This window comes from Diadema setosum, chromosome 1 (assembly GCF_964275005.1).
Source record: "Diadema setosum chromosome 1, eeDiaSeto1, whole genome shotgun sequence".
NCBI lineage: Eukaryota > Metazoa > Echinodermata > Echinoidea > Diadematoida > Diadematidae > Diadema > Diadema setosum.
In genome coordinates this window covers 15,710,041-15,731,805 of record NC_092685.1, presented here as the reverse complement: position 1 = coordinate 15,731,805, position 21,765 = coordinate 15,710,041, and the positions used below count along the sequence as shown (strand labels likewise).

The 21,765-nt window shown below is 38.5% G+C and overlaps 1 protein-coding gene across 1 annotated transcript; it reads right to left on the bottom strand.

The window, feature by feature from the left end:
• Positions 1-956: 956 nt before the first annotated feature.
• Positions 957-20,966, bottom strand: LOC140234310 (uncharacterized). The gene is made up of 16 exons (XM_072314375.1): positions 20,570-20,966; positions 17,504-17,682; positions 16,252-16,322; positions 15,263-15,426; positions 13,808-13,923; positions 13,108-13,217; positions 12,348-12,450; positions 11,819-11,905; positions 11,015-11,157; positions 9,288-9,397; positions 7,602-7,771; positions 6,884-6,990; positions 6,260-6,401; positions 5,394-5,477; positions 4,694-4,803; positions 957-3,655 (listed from the first exon to the last, which is right to left on the bottom strand). The coding sequence occupies exons 1-16, from the start codon at positions 20,874-20,876 to the stop codon at positions 3,610-3,612; spliced, it is 2,049 nt and encodes a 682-aa protein (XP_072170476.1). The 5' UTR covers positions 20,877-20,966; the 3' UTR covers positions 957-3,609.
• Positions 20,967-21,765: the final 799 nt, after the last annotated feature.

Here is a 21,765-nt window from a genome sequence, read left to right as displayed (position 1 = left end):
TGCTCTAGCCGAAATCAGGTCTAGCTGAAGAGGATTCCGAGGTGGCAGGAACAATGCTATACTTGTGTCTTTCTCACTGAGAAATCCATAATTTCAACACTGGCTCAAAACAAAGCATGATATATTTGGTTAATATCCCAAAACAAATCTTGGACCCAAATACAATACAAAATGTTCTCACTTAATACCGCGATGGATGCAATTTATTAGACACAGCGGTATGCGAAGCCGATACAGATAGCACCTTATGCAGCTACCAATGAAAAACCATTGATCAACTGCACAGCTCTGATCACATGCATGGAAGAGTAAGCGAATACATTGTATGCATGCACTGAGGGGCTCTAGTAGAAATTATAACACGACAGTTAACCATGCCCAAGTCGAATCTATTGAACTGAAGAAAAAGCTCTGACTTAGAAAAAAATTTGACTTATGAAGGAATTAAATTAATAGAATATAAAAAGAAGAGGACTTGAAAAGACCTTCAACTTACGTGATTATTGGACTTATTGCGAGATCGACTTAAGCATGGTTGCCTGTATTTTCTGAGGGGCGTGTAGCCCTGAAGAAAAAAGTGCAATTTCTGTCACTGAGGAATATGAGATTTCACTAGTTTGATACTATAAGCTTACCCACATTTCGTTCTTTCCTTGGTTTAATAAAAAATAAAAAAATAAAAATATTCTGTATATATTTACAGCTTTTATCGTCATTGCTATGAATGGGTACATGATCATATGTATATATATTAGTGTAACTTGTTTGTATTTTGCACTTGTCATCGAAGGAAAATTGTTTTGAAGCTACACATACATGTACATACCAGTACACAGACAGACAAACAAATCCACAAAAGCATGCATGCCTGTGCATATTGGCAACAACTGCTTGGTAATATGTAATAACTGTCATTCAGAAATTTCCAAAGCAAGAGTCACTTCTTTTTTTTTCAGTGGTAATGGGTATTTAATACACATCATAGACAAATCTGCTTCATGAACATATATCTCAAAAGCAAAAGTGCCTCAGAACAATCTACTGATACTTCAGGAAACGCAGGAAGCAAATAGGCCATTTTCATAAACACAGTACCGTATGAGGAACAAGTTTCAAGTAGTCTAGATGATAGTGGTTATAGTAGAGGTGGACAATAAACTTGCAGTATACACAGCCAGACAGATAAACAGTATGTTTCAGATAAGACAACCAGCAATATGATGAATCATAGGGAACTATGACATATAAAATCTGGTAGGCTTCATGAATTTTAGAGAGGCTACAAATTATGGGAGTGATGAGGGGGAAAATTATACAAAGCTAAAAGACACAAGCGTGTTATTGACTAATAACATCACTGCCACAAAAGTGTATGAGGCAAATTGAATTGAATATTATTCTACATGTGACAAGTAAGTACTGATGCACTATTAACCCGTTGGGGACAGGCTGACTCAGGACTCAGGAAAAAAAAAAGAAAGCATGTCTACTGTATTTTATGTCAGATGGCCTTGTCTCACTATGGAATGAATTTAGTGATGAGATGTCAGCAACATGAAAACATGGTCATTTCTGTCTCAGAGTTGACCTAATGCAAATTGAAATCCTGCATAGATTGATGTCTTCTCAAAGTCAACATTTTTGCAATCGTGTAGAAAATGAAAACACTCCACCATAAAGTACATATCAAATCATGTGCACAGTGATGAATACCTCTTCATCATTTACATATTTGACCCAGGAAAGAATGAGTGTGCTATAATGCTGTACACGGTCCTCAGGAAACATTCCTAAGGAATAATCAGCAATGACTGATAATTTCACACTGCAATGCATCAAGTTCAGAAAGAGATTTACACCATTACAATACTTCAGAATCAATGTATGCAATCTCAAGGCATCTTGCCTGTAATATTGACATCACACAAACAGTTCTGCTTTATGCATGAAGCATTGTGCCATTTGCAATTACACTGTACCTTTGATCAAAATCAGAATAACCATCATTCAGGCTCCATGTTACATTCATCAACAAAATAGAAACCGACAGGTCTCTGTCTTAACGTTAGTATGTATGCATTTGAATCAAAGTGCACTCAGCCACACTAAACTCAATGACTGATATACATTTCTGCTCACTTCTCTGAAATACAAAGTAAGCATAGTAATACTGGCGTTGATTGATTGATTGATTTTATTTCCGCAAAATAAAAATATGTACATCACTTCTTATTGAATAATACAAAGAAATTATCACAAAAGTACATGAAACTGCGGCTGGATAGCCCTACTCAGCTCCGCCCTCATGGTGGAGCTGTTCTACCGAGGGGTCCAGAATATGGGCGTTGCTGACACATAAAAAGCTGCAGGGTACGAGATATAAAAATGTATATGGATGTCACTATGCAATACTGCTTTTTGTTGTGATAAAACTCACTGCTCAATGACATTCTATTAATGACATATTCTCTGAATTCCACTTCGAATTCTGCATTTACATCATCAAAGCAAAAGAACGGCAAAAAATTCTAGCATTTTTGAATGTGACAAAAAAATTTCTCCACATCACCTATTCCACTCACTCAATCTTTGGCAAAATAGTTGAGTGACAGGCAGTCATCTAGAGGTAAGCTGCTTTGATACTCAGTTTTCATTCATGCCTTCCTGGTAGCATACACTATCAATTAATGTGAAAGGGAATCGCACTGCAACAAAAGAAATAAGAATGAGTCCATCTTGTCCAGATAAAATCATCTGTAGGTTCTCCCTCTTGACACAGCAATTGTCAATTGGCAGAAGACAAGCAAGCAGGTGTCACGTAAAATTTACATGCCTTTTTTTTTTTGCAACATTTCATGGCATCCTATGAATGAGTGACTACATTCAGAGTCTTCAAGTTGTCCTCAGATAAAAATGAGAAGTTTTCTGGGTTTCATTTTAAATAAAATCATGTTGCAGATAAAACATGCTTAGTTATAGATATATTCATGATGTCAATTTTCAAGAAGCTGGTTTATGATATTTCATAAATCACTTGTACACATAATAGATGCTATATGCACAAGTAAGTACAATGTTCCATCTGTCTCTACCCTCCTCTACACCCCTTCTTCAATTTCTGTCTGCTGTTTGTCATCTCTCTCTATCAACATCCAGAAAAAAGAATACAACATTTATAAACACACATATCCATTTGTATGCTTTGAAATGCCCTTTCACAAAAGGAGTTGAAAATAATACAGAGGTTAATGTAGTGCTGTAATTTAACAGGGGAGGGTTTTTTTTTTTAAATTCATATAGACTAATTGAATAAATTGCTTAATTTATTTTGTGTGATACCCCCTGAGAGTATGTAAATTAGAGACCCAATAACTTATAGTTGTAAATCTAAGATATATGCAATCTAATATTCAAAGGCTTACAAGATAATTGCCATCTGATTGTCTCTTTATATGCATTTTTTTTTCTAAATGTAATGTTCAACCATTGAATTGTTTTTGCACATTGAGCGATGGGTCTTGACAATGCCTTTTTGACTGCGTTGCTGTAGCCACTGTCCAATCTTTATGTCAGTCATGTCCAGAATAGTGGTGTGCTCTGGCTGATACATCAGAAGAGCCGTCCTGGATGGTGAGGAACCATCTTTGACAAATAGCTGCAAGATTAAGATGACAGATTGGATATACATGTAAGCACCAGGCAGATATGATAAGGGATCACCAATAGTTAATAATTACAACAAAAACACCATGCAAAGGAGGGGGAGGAGATGATGATGAGGAGGAGGACGATTCTTATTAGGAACAAGATCTTCCTTGCCAAATTTTTGCACATCTTTGTTTCCTTTTAAGACTGCATGTATAACACAAAGCAGTGACATACGAGAAACATGTCAGTAACATTTCAAGTACAAATGAGACATACACTATGAAAATAAAGATCGAGTTGGTCAAACAAATAACATGGCTGTACTGGACTTGTATTGCATAATTGTCACTACGGCATCACTTTACACAAACACTCCTCTATTGTCTGAGCAGGAAATGTCACTAATTGTACACTTCCTGAGAAGACACATCTTCTCTGTGACTCCAGATATGCTGTTATTACAAATATTCTCAGCCAGAAAAATTTGATTTCTTCATTAGGCCTACAAAAATTACATTTTCCAAAGCACGGCAACACTTCAGTACCTCCTGTTACAGAGCACTTCATGGCAGATTCTCAAAGTCTTTCTAAATGGACAGCTGTTTAAATCTTAATGAGCTGATACCAATTTTCATAGCATACACGTATGGTTAAACAGTTCTGTCTTCTCATGTGACTATATTCGACTCGACACTATCACTAAATGACGGTCAAAAATCGGCACCACATCTGTGACCTGCCTGAACTGAACTGATGGCTCTATTAGGTTTGCACGGATGGCAACCTTGTACACAGAATTGCAGTATTCTGGCGGCTGAAAAGGTATATTTTTGTGTGGAAAAACTGTATATTTACCTTTCCTGCAATAGAAAAGTGTAGTAGACGAATCATGAAAAACAGTGTTTTCCATGATATCTGCAGTATTTTGGGCAAACAAACAGCACAAAAATTCTGGAAAAAAAAAAAACAGTATTAACCAGCAGGCATCTCTGGGTTTGCACAATTTATTGGCTGGATCTGAAAAGTGAGAGAAGAGGAGACTCACGCTGGATTATGCTGCTCTATCCTTCCCCTGAGGATGTTGGGTCCAAGAAAGTTGCTGAGTGAATCCAAACACTGGCTGGCTGCAGTGGAAGTAAGAGCACTGTCACTACTCTGTCAGGCAAACAAATGAAAAAGGGAAAATAGTTTCAGTAGAGAGCAAAAATCTGGTTGAGTGTGCACCCACCATACGCCCTGTATAACTACTCTGTGACTGCGCGGAAAGAAGTCTGCCTGATTATGAGGCACTAGGCTTTACCCCACATGGCTAGCATGCTAGCATATGAGCATCCAGAGGCAACCAAATCAAGGAGTGCGGACTCGCAGCAAAGTTCAAACATTCAAGTACATCCCGTTAAAATGGTACCTGAGCGCATAGAGTACATGAGCAAAGTGAAGTCCGCCATTACTAAGTAGGTGACATGTGTAGCTCCTAGTAATCACAGACATTATTGTATAATTTGTCCCATATAGGTAGTGAGATATATCTCTTTGGTAGAGAAGCATCCAATTTCAGGGTTTTATTTTTATTTATTGCATATAACAAAACAAAAAAATTAAAATTGCAAGCTTTCACTTTCATGATAATTTCTTATTGTCTGAAATGTGCAAAAATCTCCACGCTGCTAAAATGTCCACTTTTACAGTAACTTTATAAGCAGTCGCTATATACACTGTACATTCACTATCAACAGCAAACTCACCAGTGCTTCAAAGATGATGTCGAAAAACAGTTCCAGATGGGGCTTAAAATGTCTCTTCCCAAGGTTTCTTGCCAAAGTGGGTAGCTATAATCAGAAAAAAAAAATTCAAACATGCATTAGATGAATGCCACACAATTCATATTTCATTTTTCATCATAGATGAACTATCACTCCACAAGTTACAGCATATGTAGAGTAGAAAATATTGCCATTTCATACACTAGTAGAAAATGCTGCATGAATCATTAAATGATGAATGTGGTACACACACGTCAGTAATATGTTTAAAGGGAGGATGTGTGTAACTCTGTTTGGATTGAATGATATTTATGCCCTTGTACGTCTACAATATATAAACTAGAGAAGCACTCTGAGAGCGCAGACCTCCGCCAAGCATGCAGCTCATTTCCACCACTGATCTTGTTCTTCCACAGAGATATCAGTGATTTCCACCCATACGTACTTTATACAGCATTGTGTGCTGAAAGTCACCCGATTTCCCAATATAGAAGCCTTTGTTACGTCATAAACCCTCAGCTGCACTGCGCCACGCCCTAGCAGAAACTGGCGCATGCACTTTAGTGCACGCATGCAAACCTCAAATACGCGGAGCCTGAACTCCCAAGTTCATTGACCCTACCTGCCAAAATATCAAAAATCCTTCATAAATTCCCCCAAAATTCTTGGATCACTACCAAAATTTAATCATCTGTTACTGGTATCATTCTAAACCTTTCCTGCAAGTTTCATCTAAATCCGTTAACTACTTTTTAAGTTATTTTGCACACGGACAAACTAACTAACAAACAAACCAACGGTAACGAAAACATAACCTCCTCCCTTGGTGGTGGTAATAATGTAACTACCTGGTTACAAATGGTTTCCAGGAGAGCGACGTGCTGGGGGTAATCTTGCCTATGTCCAGCTCCAGCCACCATGGGGAGGAATGATGCAACATGGCTAGCCAGTGACTGGATGGTTGATAACTCTGTCAGCAGATCAATACATCTGAAGGAGAAGCATGCAAACAGTAAATGGCAGGAGTGAACTAAGAGGTGACTACAGGTCTACACACCAGAGTACGAGCAAGTAATGAAAAAAAAACAGCAACAACACAGTACCATTATTATACCTATATTATGATGTTGTCAGTTATCTTATTCAACATGCTGCTCAATTTAAAATCATGAATTTATTCCACTTTGTGATGCATAAACATCTTGGTTGACAGACAAAAAATGTAAGATAGGAAATGTACACGTAGATGTGATACAACTTTATATCAAATTCTGCATCCCATAAAACACAAACAAGTACACACACACAAAATAATCCAAGAAACTCAAACCTGATTACGAAAAAATGATTGCAGCTCTAAACTCAAAAGAGAAGTCATGTGTTTTCTATCTCTTCTGCTTACTTATTCCATTGAGCTGTTGCCACCATTTTTAAAGTCCTATCCCTGGTAGGTTCAGAACAAAGAGTCTTACCCATCGCACAGCTCCCATGGCTCAGGTGGCCTCCTGAACTTGTGGTCCATACATCCCCCTTCTCGTCCTCTTCCCATCTTGGGGGCAAGGGACCCACAGGAATACATCTGTGATGAGAAAGACCGGCTGGATCTCAATCAAGTTCTTTTTATCACTTCATTAGATTCTAATATACTCAAAACCAGATGGATTGATACGGTGAAAATAGGGGTTCTTACAGTTAAAAAGAAGAAAAAAAAATAAATTAAAGAGGAATAAATTGTCTCCCTGAAACTTTGCATACTCCAAGTTTGATGCTTTGACATATATTCTACTCAATGATACTGTGTAGATTACACGAAAAACACAAAAAACTACACTAAAACTTCCCTAAAAACTAAAACAAAAACAAAACAAATTTTGCATGACTTTCAACCCAATGCATCAAAGAGATGCAAAAACTTTCAGAAGATATCATGAAGAAAGGAGCATAGTCATTTGAATCAATATCAGACCAAGATATAATATTTTACATACATTGTATGTCAGTCTTCTACTATTCTCAGTGCACAGGCAGAAGTTTGCAGAGAATGAAGGGTTCTTGCACAGAATCACCATCTATGAAACATGACTTGGAATTACTGCATACCCTGTAGGTAGTCTACCTACTTGAAAATAGACTAAGTAGCAAGATTATATCTTTAACAGACAAATACACCACAGCAGAAAGCAAAGTCACCTGCTGATTGGAATGAAGCTCCATGTCATTGTCTCTGAGCTGTTTGACAACACCATAGGTAGCTGGACCCTTATCCAAACCACTGTATCTCTCTGAGCTGGCCGGTTGGTTTTCCAATCCTTTGATACCTTCTGAAATCTTGGTCATTAGGAATTCTGATGCTTCATCACCTTCAACAAGACAGACACACAAACAAAACCATACACATAGAAAAAGAATTAAAGATATTGAATATACATGTATCAAATCACAATAGACTAGAAATGTCGCTATGGCGACTAATATGCCTCCGTCATAATGCATGATTCTCCTAATAGGTCTAGATGTTATATGTGGACAATGTGTGATTACATTTTCACAATATTGGCAAAATATTAAAATGACAAGTTTGTCACAAATGTGTTGAATGTTCACCTTCCTTGACCGAGGTTTACTTGGATGAATAGGAAAGCATGTATTTGGGGATTTAAGGACTTTAACTTGACTTTGACCCATTCATACATCTATGCAATGAGAAATTTTCAAGGTATGGAGAAAAAGTGCAATTTCTGTATTGAATAGTACATTGTTACCATTTTCATCTGGCCTGTGACCCTAAAATTCATAAGATAATCACTGTCAGGCAGAACATGCATAAATATGTAGTAAGTTTCAAGATAACTTGAACCACTTCTGAGATATGGAGGAAAAAGTAAGTTCAGCACTTTCACTTGATCTTTGACCTTTTGACCTTTGAGGCAAAAAAAAAAAAAAAAAAAAAAGTTTCCAGAGAATCTCTATTGGGTTATACATGCATACACCAAGTATAAAAAAAAATAATCCTGCTGGCATTGCATAAACATGAGGGAAATAGTAAAATTTTGAAGTGTTGCCCTTGACCTTTGACCCCTGACCTTTGACCCCAGGAACCCTAAATTGTCTAGATAATCACTACCAGTCAGTACATGTATATATACTATGTTCCATGAAGATACCTTGCACAATTTCCAAGGTACGCAGAAAAAAGTGAAGTTTTACTATTTTTTACTTGACCTTTTGACCTTTGACCTCATTACCCCAAACTTTCACCACAGAATCTCAATTGGGTAATACATGTATACACTAAGTTTCAAGAAAATATCTTCCGGCATTGCATAGATATGGCAGAAATAGTGAAATTTTATTTATTTGACCTTGACCTTTTGACCTTTGACCTTGAGCATGTGCACCCAAAAGTTGATAGGCACAACTTCACCCTCTAATACATACATGCCAAGTTTCATTAGGATACCTCAAAAGGTTTTTTAGTTACGCTGTCCACAAAATTCATTACGGACGGACAGACAACCCGAAAATATAATGCCTCCGGCACCACTTTGTGGTGGGGGCATAAAAATACACACAGGTACTATTCTGTGCAATGGCTAAATGAGACCACCTGTTTTGTTATGCTATGATCTCTGCTCACTTTTGTTATATTACATGCAACAAAACTGCAAAGTCATACAAATAGTTTGCAATTACATCAAGAATGTACTCTTTCTAGAACTGCTAAATAACCCAAACTAATAAAATTAACGCATCTTCTCCCAAGTTTTTTAGTCAGCAAAGGATAAGCAACAAATGGTATTTTTCACAGCAAAAAACAAAACAAAAAGTGATCTCTATATTGTCTACCTCATACATTTTTTAATCATGCACACTTACCATAAGCTCTGACTACATTAGCCAGGGCTGCAGCAGCGCCTTGTCTGACAGATGGAATGTTGTCTTGGAGGTTCTCAAAGAAGAGTGGGTACAGGTCAGGCATACTTTGTCTTTACAAACAGGAAGCAAAGTGAAGGTATAATCAATACTTAAACTCACTGAAAACCTCCCATCAAAATAGATCAAACACTTTCACTATATCTTACATATGTTTTTAAATCAAGGTATCTGTTCTATTTCACTACTGCAGGCATTCAAACCAAAATTTCAACTTAAAGGTGCATAATGGCACGTAAATGTTTCTGAAGAGGATGCATGTAAGACTATTTCAAGAAAGAAACAAGATACAGATAAGTTTTGAGCTCAGTTGCATAATTCAAACTAGAAATGTCGCTATGGCGACTGGTGTATGCCTCCGCCATAATGCATGGTTCTCCTAATAGGTCTATAGTACAATGTCTTGACAATGTGTGATGAAAGTTTCACACAATTGGCAAAATATTAAAATGACAGGTTTGCCACAAATGTGCTGAATGTACACACTCCTAGAACTAGGTTTAATTGGATGAATGATTAAAACGTCAGAGTGCAGGTATTTGGGGGAACTGATGATTTTTACTTGACTTTTGACCCTTTTATAAGTTTATGCATTGAGTAATTTTCAAGGTATTGAGAAAAAGTATAATTTCAGTATCAAATGGTAAAATAATATTATCTAAACCTGGCCTTTGACCTTTGACCTCACAGTTCCAAAGAGAATCACTGTTAGGTAGAACATGAATAAATATGTAAGTTTCATGATAATACCTTGAGTTACTTTTAAGATATGGAGGAAGAAGTGCAATTTAGCACTTTCACTTGACCTTTGCCCTTTTGACCTTTGACCTTTTGGCAAGAAACTTCCCACAGAATATATATTGGGTTATACATGCATACATCAAGTTAAAAAAAAAATCCTTCGGGCATTGCATAAATATAAGGAAAGCAGTGATATTTTGAGGAGTTGACCTTGACCTGTGACCTTTGACCTTTGACCCCGTGACCCTAAAATCCAAACAAAGTATTATCCCCCCAGGATATACCCTCATACCAAGTTTGATGCAAAACCACCTCACGGTTCTTGAGATATCGACAAAAACAAAACGGGACGGATGTACGGACGTACGTACGGACGGACGGACGGACGGACGGACGGACGGACGACCCGAAAACATAATGCCTCCGGCCACTTCGTTGGCGGAGGCATAAAAACAACTATCAGAGATCAGTTCATGCTATCTTTTTTCTCTGAGAAAATGACACAGATCACATGTTATACTTTTGAAACTTATTCCACTCATTGTTATACAGATCCAAAAATAGCAGAGTACTAGTATACTCTCTTTGTGAACCTATGCAATGCCTGCATCATCAATCATGTTTACATAACATGACACTGCTTTCAATGCAAGATCTTTAGAAACCTGTTTCAAAACACTACTTCAAAGTATTTCCATCCATAATTCAGACGGCAGGAAGAAATTGATATGTGAAAAGTTATGTCATATCATCCTCGAATTGGTCCAGCATTTCGATATTGTGCTGCATAATTCTTATAGATCAATTAGAGTTCATACATTCTTTGCAATGGGAGGAATATCAAGAAAGACCAATACTTGAAATTGGATATTTTGGAGATGGGGATGGGGAAGGAATCTGAAGAAAGGCTTCATTTAATGAGTGCTGACCTTGATTCTTCTGGGAAGCACCTGACAAAGTTGCCACAAGCAACACAGGCAGCATCTCTCACTGGCCAGCTGTCATCTTTGAAACACACCAGGAGTGCCTCCAGTAAACGTTGCACATGACTACGAACGGCATCTTTGTCAATCTGGAACACGAAGAAAGTTTGCAATGCACAAGTCAGGTGTCAATCTAAGATGATGAAAAATGCTTGCAATACACAAGTCACGGTAAATGCAGCAGTGTGGTAAAAAACAGATTGAACATGTACTCAAAGAAGAAAATTACTATGCAGTTACAAAATAAATGAAATATCTGGGCAATGGTTTGTTACTTTTTCAGTGAGTGGTGTACTGAAATCATAAATAAACACAGTAAGTATTAAAAAAGAAAGTGATGCTGTTTCTGAGAGAGAGCAATATATGGTACACAAGCTGATCCTCTTTTGAACATCCATTTACTCTGAAGTGCCATAACATTTGTCAAGAGTACTACATGTGCAGTGAATGATCTCAAATGCAAACATGTATATACCCTCTTCCCCTTCCAAACAATAATGATGACAATTTAATGTCTGTCTGTAACTACAAGTACTGTGAAAACTAGAAATTTTCAAATGCATTTTACTTTCATGAGAGCCAAGTTTCACAAAATTAAATTGTCCTCAAAAGTTCTTGTCTACACTATATGCATTAAATGCTAGTGGCAATGTGTCAAAATTTCATACTGCACAGAAGGCCTTCGGCTCCAATTTGCATAAATTTCATGTCGCGAAGATTTCATGTTTTACAGTAATCTACATATCTGACCTTTGACCCCAACTCTGCTATGCAGGCACATGCTGCTTCCCTCACTGCATGGTTATCTGCATCACTCTGCTGTATGTAGAACTCAACCTGTGGGAGACAAACAATGTGACCGATTGACAACCTAAATCTACACTCAAAGTACACGATCCATGAATACTTGTCAATAGTAAGCTCAACATGTTTCTGTCAAAAGAATGTTATTACATTCTCCTCCTGTTGCTGTGTAAGCAGCCATCATCAAATGAAAAAGCTTCCATAGCATTGCTAATAAGTGTCAATGACCATTAATCAAATAAAACAATGCAGAATTAAGATCAGAGGACATCCAAATCTGTTCACTACTTTTTGAGTTATTTTGCACACGGACAAACTAACTAACAAACAAACCTACGGTAACGAAAACATAACCTTCTCCCTTGGCGGAGGTAAAAATGACAGATCTCACAAAAAGACAATGAAATGGTACCATTTTTTTCTCACACTGCTCTTGTGTACATGGTGCAATCAGACCTGTGGACAGACTACTCACCACATGATCAATGTGCTGTTCCACCAGCTCCTTCCCACGTGACCCTGTCACCTGACGCCACGTCTCTTGCGAGTATATTCGGACACCTTCAGCGACATAGTACCTGATGATAATTGGTGAGTGACAGTACATGCAATCGATAATGGGCATTATCTCATTTTCATTCTGATTATTCAGCAGACCATCAAACAGTTTAGGTATATTTCCCGGTTCCTTTCAAACCTGGAAAGCTGGTTTCTAAAAATTCTACACATTTTGCATGTATGTAGCCACTCTACAAATTACAGCCACAACTTACAATCACTTACATTACCCCACTAGTCAAATCACACGTCATTACACTACTATATTCCTGCTCTACTTATTCCTCAAGCACACAAAACAGTTTATCTGTTACGTCTTAAGAGTGTGAGCGAACCGACACTCAAATAATTGTAGATCAACCTTTCATAGGGGGTTCATATCAAAGAAAGACAAAAATAATAATGATGATGTGTCTCAAGTAATGGCATTTCTGCCATAAATAGTGATTGGTGCCAGAGGAGGAAAAAAAAAAAGTTTCCCATCATCTGAAAAGGCTTTTGCAAATGATAAATTATGTGTTGTCATGTAAACCTCTGGTAAATTAAAAGTTTGAGGAGGGGTAAGAACCAACCAGGCCCCTGCCAATGGCAGCTTATGTTGCTCACTATTATCAACATAGAAAGTAATCATTGTGTTACGGTACTTCTCTTTTGTAGGGATAACTGATTAAAAGTACCTGTTGAGACAGAGTCTGGGAAGGAGTGTGGGGTAGAACCTCTGCCTGGCCGACTCAGTTGGCAAGTTCAAAAGAAAGTGTCTAGTGGCAGTAGACGCTGCAAGACGAACCTGGCAAGGAGGTGTTGTGAGAAAGATGAAAATAAACAATCAAATTAGAAATCCTCAAAGATTTTTTGTTTGTTTTAACAAAGAATTTGAACTAAATCTGTTTGATTAACAAAATGAACAATTTGAATACTGATGACTCCCACAGACCATTTAATATCTTTGATAGTAGCCAGATAGTAAGTGGATATCAGTCAGTCATATTAAGTTTTGACATTTATCAGATGATGCTAAGTACATTTCATGATACAGACAGTTCTTAAATTTGAATATGCTCATTACTGGCATTCTTCTTCTGTTTTTTTTTCTAAAGTCAGAAACACAAGCTTATCAGGAATCCACAAAATTTCTTTGGCAAGACTGACATGAGAATGTGTATCAGTGAAAATATGTGTACTGTATTAATGAGAGGACACATAATCATTACAAACTCAAACTCACACTTTGTCACCTTCTAACAACAGAAATAATGCATATCTGTTTCATATTAAAGTCATGGTCACTATCAGAAAGGGTGATCATAATCACACAAAATTTAATTAATATCCATCCTACTGCTATTTACAGTGCACAGGAAAGCATGAAGTGCTTACTTGGCTCCAGTTGTCAGCCAGACCCAAAGCAAGGTGATGAGCGAGTTGATCCCCATGCTGTAGGATGGTGTTCGTGACATGCCCATCACTCAACTCCATGTTTTCTACCCCATCCTCTGAAAAAATTAAGACATATGAGACTTAAATTTTCCCTGTGATCATTACATACAGCCCTGCTTATTCTCTGAAAGCATGGTTTAAACAATTTACACAATCTGCGAGACTACATCTGACATTAATCATCTTGAGCCTGATAGATCATTATCTTAACAAATCTTTAAAATGTCGACACTTACATCACTATATTCAGCCACTGAACTGGGCAAACATTAGGGAGCTTTAGATTTGCTGCGCGGACATTTGAGACGACGCTTGAGCTGGACGTTCTTCTTCCCTGTATCGTGCTGAAAAGTAGCTTTAGATTACGCTGAGACGCAATGTATAAAATATAAAATGGCGCCGCCATCTATGATCGGTGCATGAAGTAGCTCTCTACGTCGGGAACTGAGTAGATGTAAAAAAGGCACAGAACATGTAGTGAAAACTCAGGCGTGCGAGCTATGAATAGATCACGTCTGATACGCGATTCTGCGCATGCTCAGACCAGGTTTTTTTCCCTCTGAACGTCTCCATCGCAAAAATCTAAAGCTCCCTATTAGCCTATCAGCTTACTTCAGGAGCAAGTACTAGTAATAAAAGAAGTTGCAAATTCCACAATTATGACTCTTGCATTTTAAACAATAGTAAGCACTGCTATATATATATATATATAGTAAGTGTGAAAGGTGTGTTTTCAGTTGCTAAACCCCTGGGCCGTTGCATCTTACATTTGTAGTAGTGTGTAGGTGAGAGTAAAGAAGAGGCGGTAGACGTAGCTTTTGAATCCTCACAATTTGATGATGAAAAGAATATGTGTGTTTCTTACCCATTCCTGCAGAAACAGAACCCCGAGTACTGTAAAAGTGGAAATTTTCGCGGTGTTGAAATTTTCGCGCATTTCGCGCAACCAGAAACTAGCGCGAAAATAAAAACACGCGAATATTTTTACTTGCCATACGTTCCTGTGCGTGATGTCTTGATTCCGCGGAATTAAAAACACGCGAAACTCTTCCGACCCAGCCTAGCGCGAAAAATTAGTCGCGCGAAAATATCCACTTTTACAGTAAATGTTTCTGATGGGTAATTAATATATAATATATATGTATATACATTGTAACAACAAATGTAACGCATCTTTATCCTTGAAACCAAATTTCCAGTACCCAAGTAATAATCCTTATATTTCTGTACGCTTTCAGGGAAGAAGCATTCATATGAAGTGAAACAAGAGATGGTGAACGATTGTAATAGCTCACTTTGAGAATCTGCTTAGGTGAGCTAAAAACAATCATATCAGCAAGAATTTCACAGATAGCTTTAAGCTATCTGCCCTACAATTTTTCAGCAGTTTCTTACCAAGAGATGTACTGCAGCTAACAAGAGATGAGCAAACATAGAAGCCAGTCTCTCGAACAAAGCGGTTGGTGTGGGTCAGTGTTTGAAAGATGAGGTCGAGCAGTTCCTGGTCAATGAATGGCAAGAACTGTGAACCACAGCCCTCGATCACAGACTGCAAACATCTATTTAGGAAGCAATGAAGAAAGGGTGTGTTTGGATTACCAGTAGCATAAGCATGCCTAGTATTATAACAAGCCCTGAAATGTGTATGGAAAGAGAGTGAGATGGGTGTTTTAAGCATTGACTCTACATCTGTACATGCCGAAATGCACTGACACAATGATTACCTTTTTCTAATTCCCATGCACATGTTGGATGTAAACAGAAAATAAAGTGCCTGGGTACAGCATTATGCATACACAGCTGTCACTTTGAAATATGAATTATTACAATAACAACATTTGCCCCGAGAACAGAAAGCAGAATAATGTACGAGCCTACATTAACCTAATGACTGTGACTGATGTGCATATTGAAAGGAACCAGCACTTGTAACATTATATTATCTTGGAATCATACATCACATTTATAAACACTATACTATTGTGAACATTTGGTACTAACAAGTCAAGAAATCTGGTACCCGGGGGGGGGGGGGGGGGGGGTTACTTGGATCATTCCACAAATAATGATTTCATATAGTCTCAGGGTTGAGGGTGATGTTTGAAAATGTTTTATTTATAAGGAAAATAAATCCACATTCTGGGCAGGGTAGGCTCTTCAATGTTTTCTCTTACATGTATTTGTCAAAATCATCACCCAAGCAAAGCATATTTTACATCTATAGTTCATAGATTTACCAGCACAGAGTCGAATGTGGCTCGGGATCTTATGTTTAGGGATGGTGGGTAACATCCAAACATAACAGTACAATCACTCCCATTGTATGAAGCCTCACAATGTCATTTTAAATGTAGCTGCACCTTCATGAAATTTTTTTACCTTACCTCATCCATGTTTCAAGGTGGTTCCATCCTGCAGTGTCATGGAAAATGTGTTCAGCAACACTGCTCCCTGGCTGAAATATCAAAGAGGACACACACATATAAAACAGACTTACGGATAATTAAAAAGCTAACTTGAGAGTGAAAAACTACAATGGCATGGTCAACATGCAATAATTTATGCAGTTCATAGTCCTGAAAGGCAACACCCTGCATTCAGAAATCTTGCATACTTGCCTTAACCACAATTTACATTATTTTTCAAATAATGTAAAGCCAGAAATATTCACATGCATTCTAATTTTGCAAATTTCACAGGAGCCAAGATTTGCAAAATTAATATGGATGTTCTTGTCTACACTTTATGCATTGAATGCCAATGTCAATTTGTGAAAATATCATCCCATGAAAAAGGACATTGGCTCAAATTCACAAAAATTTCATGTTCCAAATATTTCTTGCTTTAAAGGTAGGGGATACCTTTTACAGACCTCCCAAAATGCAGCAAAACATTAAATATGAACCTCAGGGGAATTGTTTAGGCCACTGCTGAGAAATTTGGAAGTCAACAGTATCTGCAATTTGAATAATGCACAAACCTCAACTACTCAGTAGTTCTGTGTGTCAGCCACACTTAAGCCTTTTTGTTGCAGTCTTCTGTATTACATATCTATATAAACTCAAATCTAAAAGTATAAGAGCTGATGTAATAGCATATAGAGTGTGTGGCAAGAATGTATATGGAAATGTTTGTAAGTTTTGATGAACATTCTTCACAAAATATACATGATGGACACACATGCAGTGCATGGGTCTGCAAAGGTAGCCTAGTAATGTACTGGAATTTACGGTGAGCCCCGAAAAAAATTCAATTCAAAATCTAACGGTCAATAAAAATGTACCAAATGTTACCTTCCACTTTCAATACTTTATGGGAGTTTCTAAAAGATACTCTCTTCAACATACCACTGTATTTATACAACTCTTCATTTAAGGCATGCAAATGGGATTCCCTACCTTTAAAGTAGATGTAATGCCATGGATTCCACTGACATCATCTTTTTGTGATATATATTTGAGCATTTATAATTTGAATACATATGGGAATAAGTACTGTAATATTTCATTTCAGCAGGGGCTAGATTTAAAGAAGAAAAAAAGAGGGAGAAGAAAATAATGCTTTAAACATCTCTTTAACTTAAACAAACAAGTATTCTTTGAAGTGTTGTGAAATGAATTGAATACATGCACTTACTGGGCTGGTCCCACTGGCAAGCTTTTCAACCAGATGGTCAACTCGTGTCTGTTCATCTAGCATCGTATCACCCAGGGGTGCTCGTGCAAGGTTTGGTTTCACTCCATTAAAAATGTCTTCCCGACACAACAGGTACACCTCACACCCTTGCCGCCTGCAAAGTGCTCCAAGAAGCTCCCCTGTTGAAACGAACACCAAAGGTAGCAATTTTTATGCGAATACAGAAATGTCAAGCACTTGATGCATGCCTAATCTAGTCCGCCATACAGTAGAGACACAAAATAATCATCTTGCTCAATTGATAATACAATGTGCCAAAGATTCTGCCCAGAAAATTCTGGTTTTCTTGTAGAATATCATAGACATAAAACTAGATAAGCTTTCATCTCATTTTTGCTCTCATAGAATAGTGAATACAACGTAACAATCATTGTGAAATAAAGACAGCATAAAAATAACTTCTGTCTATTGAACTTAACTGAATGAAAGTGATAGAAAATTGCAGACACAAACACACCCAACCCCAAAACAAAAAACTACAAAATTACTTGCAACACAGTGTACGGTTCACTTGACTAGACTCTACAAGATGTAGAATAACAAATTTTATATACCGGTATTACCAAGACTCCAAAACAGCCAAAGCCTTCAAGAGCCTTCTTCACCAATACAATTTTCCACCCTTAGAGGATGTCATGAATATGCCTGCTACTTTTCAGCAATGGAAGAGGATCACCACTGCAGCAGTCCTCGGCCACAGAGAAGGCAAGTTCAAAGTGGCAATGGCCACCAAGTCCACACTTCACCTCCTCATTCCTTGGACCCCCCTCTGGTAACTACCCTCCTCCCTGCCCGACTCAACTTCGCTCCAAAAGGCAATACCAGTTAAATGCCAGCTGCTCTGTGGTGTCTACCCTACTAACACCTTTCACTAGCCTTGGTTGGGAAGCAACCGAAAACCAGATGTCCCTGTCAATACAAAGATGAGACCATCGATCATGCATCTCCTCGGGGAATGCATGCTCTATACCAAGGAGAAGACAAAAATCTCACACCTTCCAGAAAGAGGCACTGCTCTCCCGGACGCCCTTATAGACAAGCAAGTCACACTCACTGCCAGCCTAATACTCGTCGGAACAAGTGACTCCAATATTTCCCTTGAAGAATCTGCGTATCTCCACATCAACTCCCTTCACTTCCATGCTGATAACTGATATGCATGTGATTCGTTCATCTATGATGTGATGTTGTATACCTCTTCATTCCTGCTGCATGATCAAACCCACGTCTTCCTTATCTTTCCTGCTCTCTGCTTTTGTTTACTCTGTTGGCCGGTTCTTGTCTGTTGTCTCTGGCTCGACTCCTGACCACATTAGTACATGACGATAAAGTGTATCACTAATAATTCCTTTCTGCGAATCAAACACAGTTCTCCAGTCCAGGACTGTGGAGGAAGTCAACAAAAGAAGCAGCCTGACCAGACGCCGCGCTGTGCGATTTAGATCTATTCAGTGACTGGGCTGTGTATATGGTTGGACCTACTACTCATCGACCGCCTAATGTTTATTTGCTTGATAAGAATATTTTACACTGAAATTCACGTAAAAAACTTGACCTACATGATTGAGAAAATCCAGCACTATCAAATGCCGTTGTTCCCTTTTCGATTCGAAGTTTCAGTGCAAAAATATCGCCGTCAAACTCGCGTGGCCTCGTTTCAGCTGCCCGCGGTATAGCCTGACCAGACACTGCGCTGCGCACAGGGTCTGACATGTGTTAGTGTTTCAACGTTGTAAACGACCGTCACTATTGACGGCAAAATCACATAAAATACCTTTTATTTTGTATGATTTTAAGAATACATAATTGCAACACTTACCTACAGCATATTTTCCTGATTGTTGAGTTGAATTCGGCGTTTTGTTGGTATCCAGACCTTATTGTTGAATTTTTCGGAGTATAGATCGTGCGGTGGCATCTTTTCCTTCGAGAGCTTCAAAAAATCAACAAACTACCACGCATGCGCATTCAGAAGTGGTTGCTTTTTACCTACGCCCGTGCGCCCGTGCGTTTCATGTGTTACGTAAAACTTGTAGTAGATCTGCGCGTGCTGCACCGGCAATGATTTGACCTTTTTTAGTCGGGGTCATCCGACTATCTCCGACTACCTACTTTGTAGTATACGAGAGTGAAAGCCATTCATATAACACGCAGATGAGGAGTGAAGCAGTAAGGACGTTTACAGACCTGATTTCAGCCATAGATTTCGGTAAGTTTTAGACGTAATTAAACAAAAAATCGCATACCGGTTATTGAATGATGGTCATAGATTACGATAATTCCTTATATTTTAGTTTTCCACGATTAATAAAGATATTCATGAAGGAAACAGTGAACGATAACAACGTCCGCGAAGGAATAGAGGTGCAGCGCTGTCGAGATTCGCGACAGCGGCTGCGTGTAGTTACCCGCGGTAAAGCTCCTTATTGAGATCGACCGCTGTTTTTGCATTGACAATGCATGCAAACCGAGTTGTATTGAACACCGTGTTGTACGAAGCTTTTTAGAAACTTCCATAGACATTACATTTGACGATTCGGTGAAAATATTCATTCGAAATTTTGTCCTTGATTAAAACCATTAATGAACAGTGAATTTTCGCGTTTTCCCACACCATCCTCAGCTGATCCTCATCAACGGTCAAAGCCAATCCATTTTTATGTGCTCTGCACGCAGTGAAGTGCGTACTAAGCGTTCTGTGCGCAAATGTATACGCGGTCGGTTTCAAAAAGGGTGGTCGATATGTAGTAGGGCTACCATACATACTTTAAGTTACAAAAGAAGAAGATTAAAGAAGAATAGAGCCAAGCTCTCATTACAGACACTAGACCAAGTCCAAGGTTCTAATTAAGACTCTAGTAAGTCTATACATTACTTTAAGGCATGCATTTTAATTTATTAATTCAACTTTCGTTCAAAACATTTTTCAAGCAAACAAGTAGCCTAAATGAGTCAATATTTTTTTTAAAATATCATTTTATGAATATGAATAAGTTTAGAATTTACCAGCAGCAAGTCGAACCCGCGCCTCTTTGTCATTCAAAAGCTGCAAACAACAGCCTTTGATTTCTTGAAGAAAATCATCACTTGCTCGATCCAGTCCCGTCAAAACTTTTGCTCCCATGAGAGCACCATGTTTAGCTTCCCAAGTCGATTGTTGGTTATGCAACACTGACATGAGAGGCACCTCAATTTCGGCCAGCTCCGAATTAGGTTGCTGTTGATCGAGTTTCTGCTGGAGAGCTGCTAAACCTTTATCTCGTTCAAGTTTCTTTGCGCTCAAAAGCAGCTCCAAGACACACTTGAGCTCCATGATTTAGGCCTACGGAGGATTTTTTACCACAACAAACGCTTCGTCATTCACTGTTTCAGCAACTGAAGAAGCAGTCATAGGCCAATATTAGCTAGCAGATCGACGATGACAATGCACACGTTTTATTTACAGTAGCATAGCATGCAAAGAGAATAGAGCGCACGCAGTCCACCTCCCTGCTTCTACACTCCTTGGTACATCAGACGGTCGTATCTATGTAAATGAATGGCCGTACGTCGGCGTCGTACGTCGTCGCAGTCGCTATAACGCTAGCGCGCTCCATTATCCACACAACAGATGGTCGCTCTCATGCAGCGCGATGCGCCTGCGAGTTGTGCCGTTTCATGATAAGGCAATATGCACTAAACTGTCCATAGATGTGTATTTCATACACGCAAAGCCGAATCCATACTGTGTCGCAACCGACTGTGTTAAAGAGATTTTTCCCCTCCGCGTACAGTACGGGGACGGCCGCGGTACGATCCGCGATACGATCGATATAGAGACACGAGGGATGATGGGGCCTGGGATGACAAGAACAGTTATCAGTTGTACTCAATTCAAGTGAGATGAGTCCGATGGCCCACATCAGCTAAATCTCCATGTGACGTGACATTGAAAATTCCAGGTATGAAACCATGTTTCGTTATAGACTAGCCACCTAGCCCCCGTTCTTATAACCACTGCAGTCATCTGCACTGACATTGCCATTGCCCGGTCTGAGCACTTGAACTCATGGTATGGAGCAAAGTAAAAATGAAATTCGATTTACCAGAAATGTGTGTGTACGACTACGAGTGCGAATGTGACCTGAAATGTATTTGCATCATCGCAATACGTCACATAATAGCAAACATATTTACATGTAATAGTTAGATTTATGTCTTAA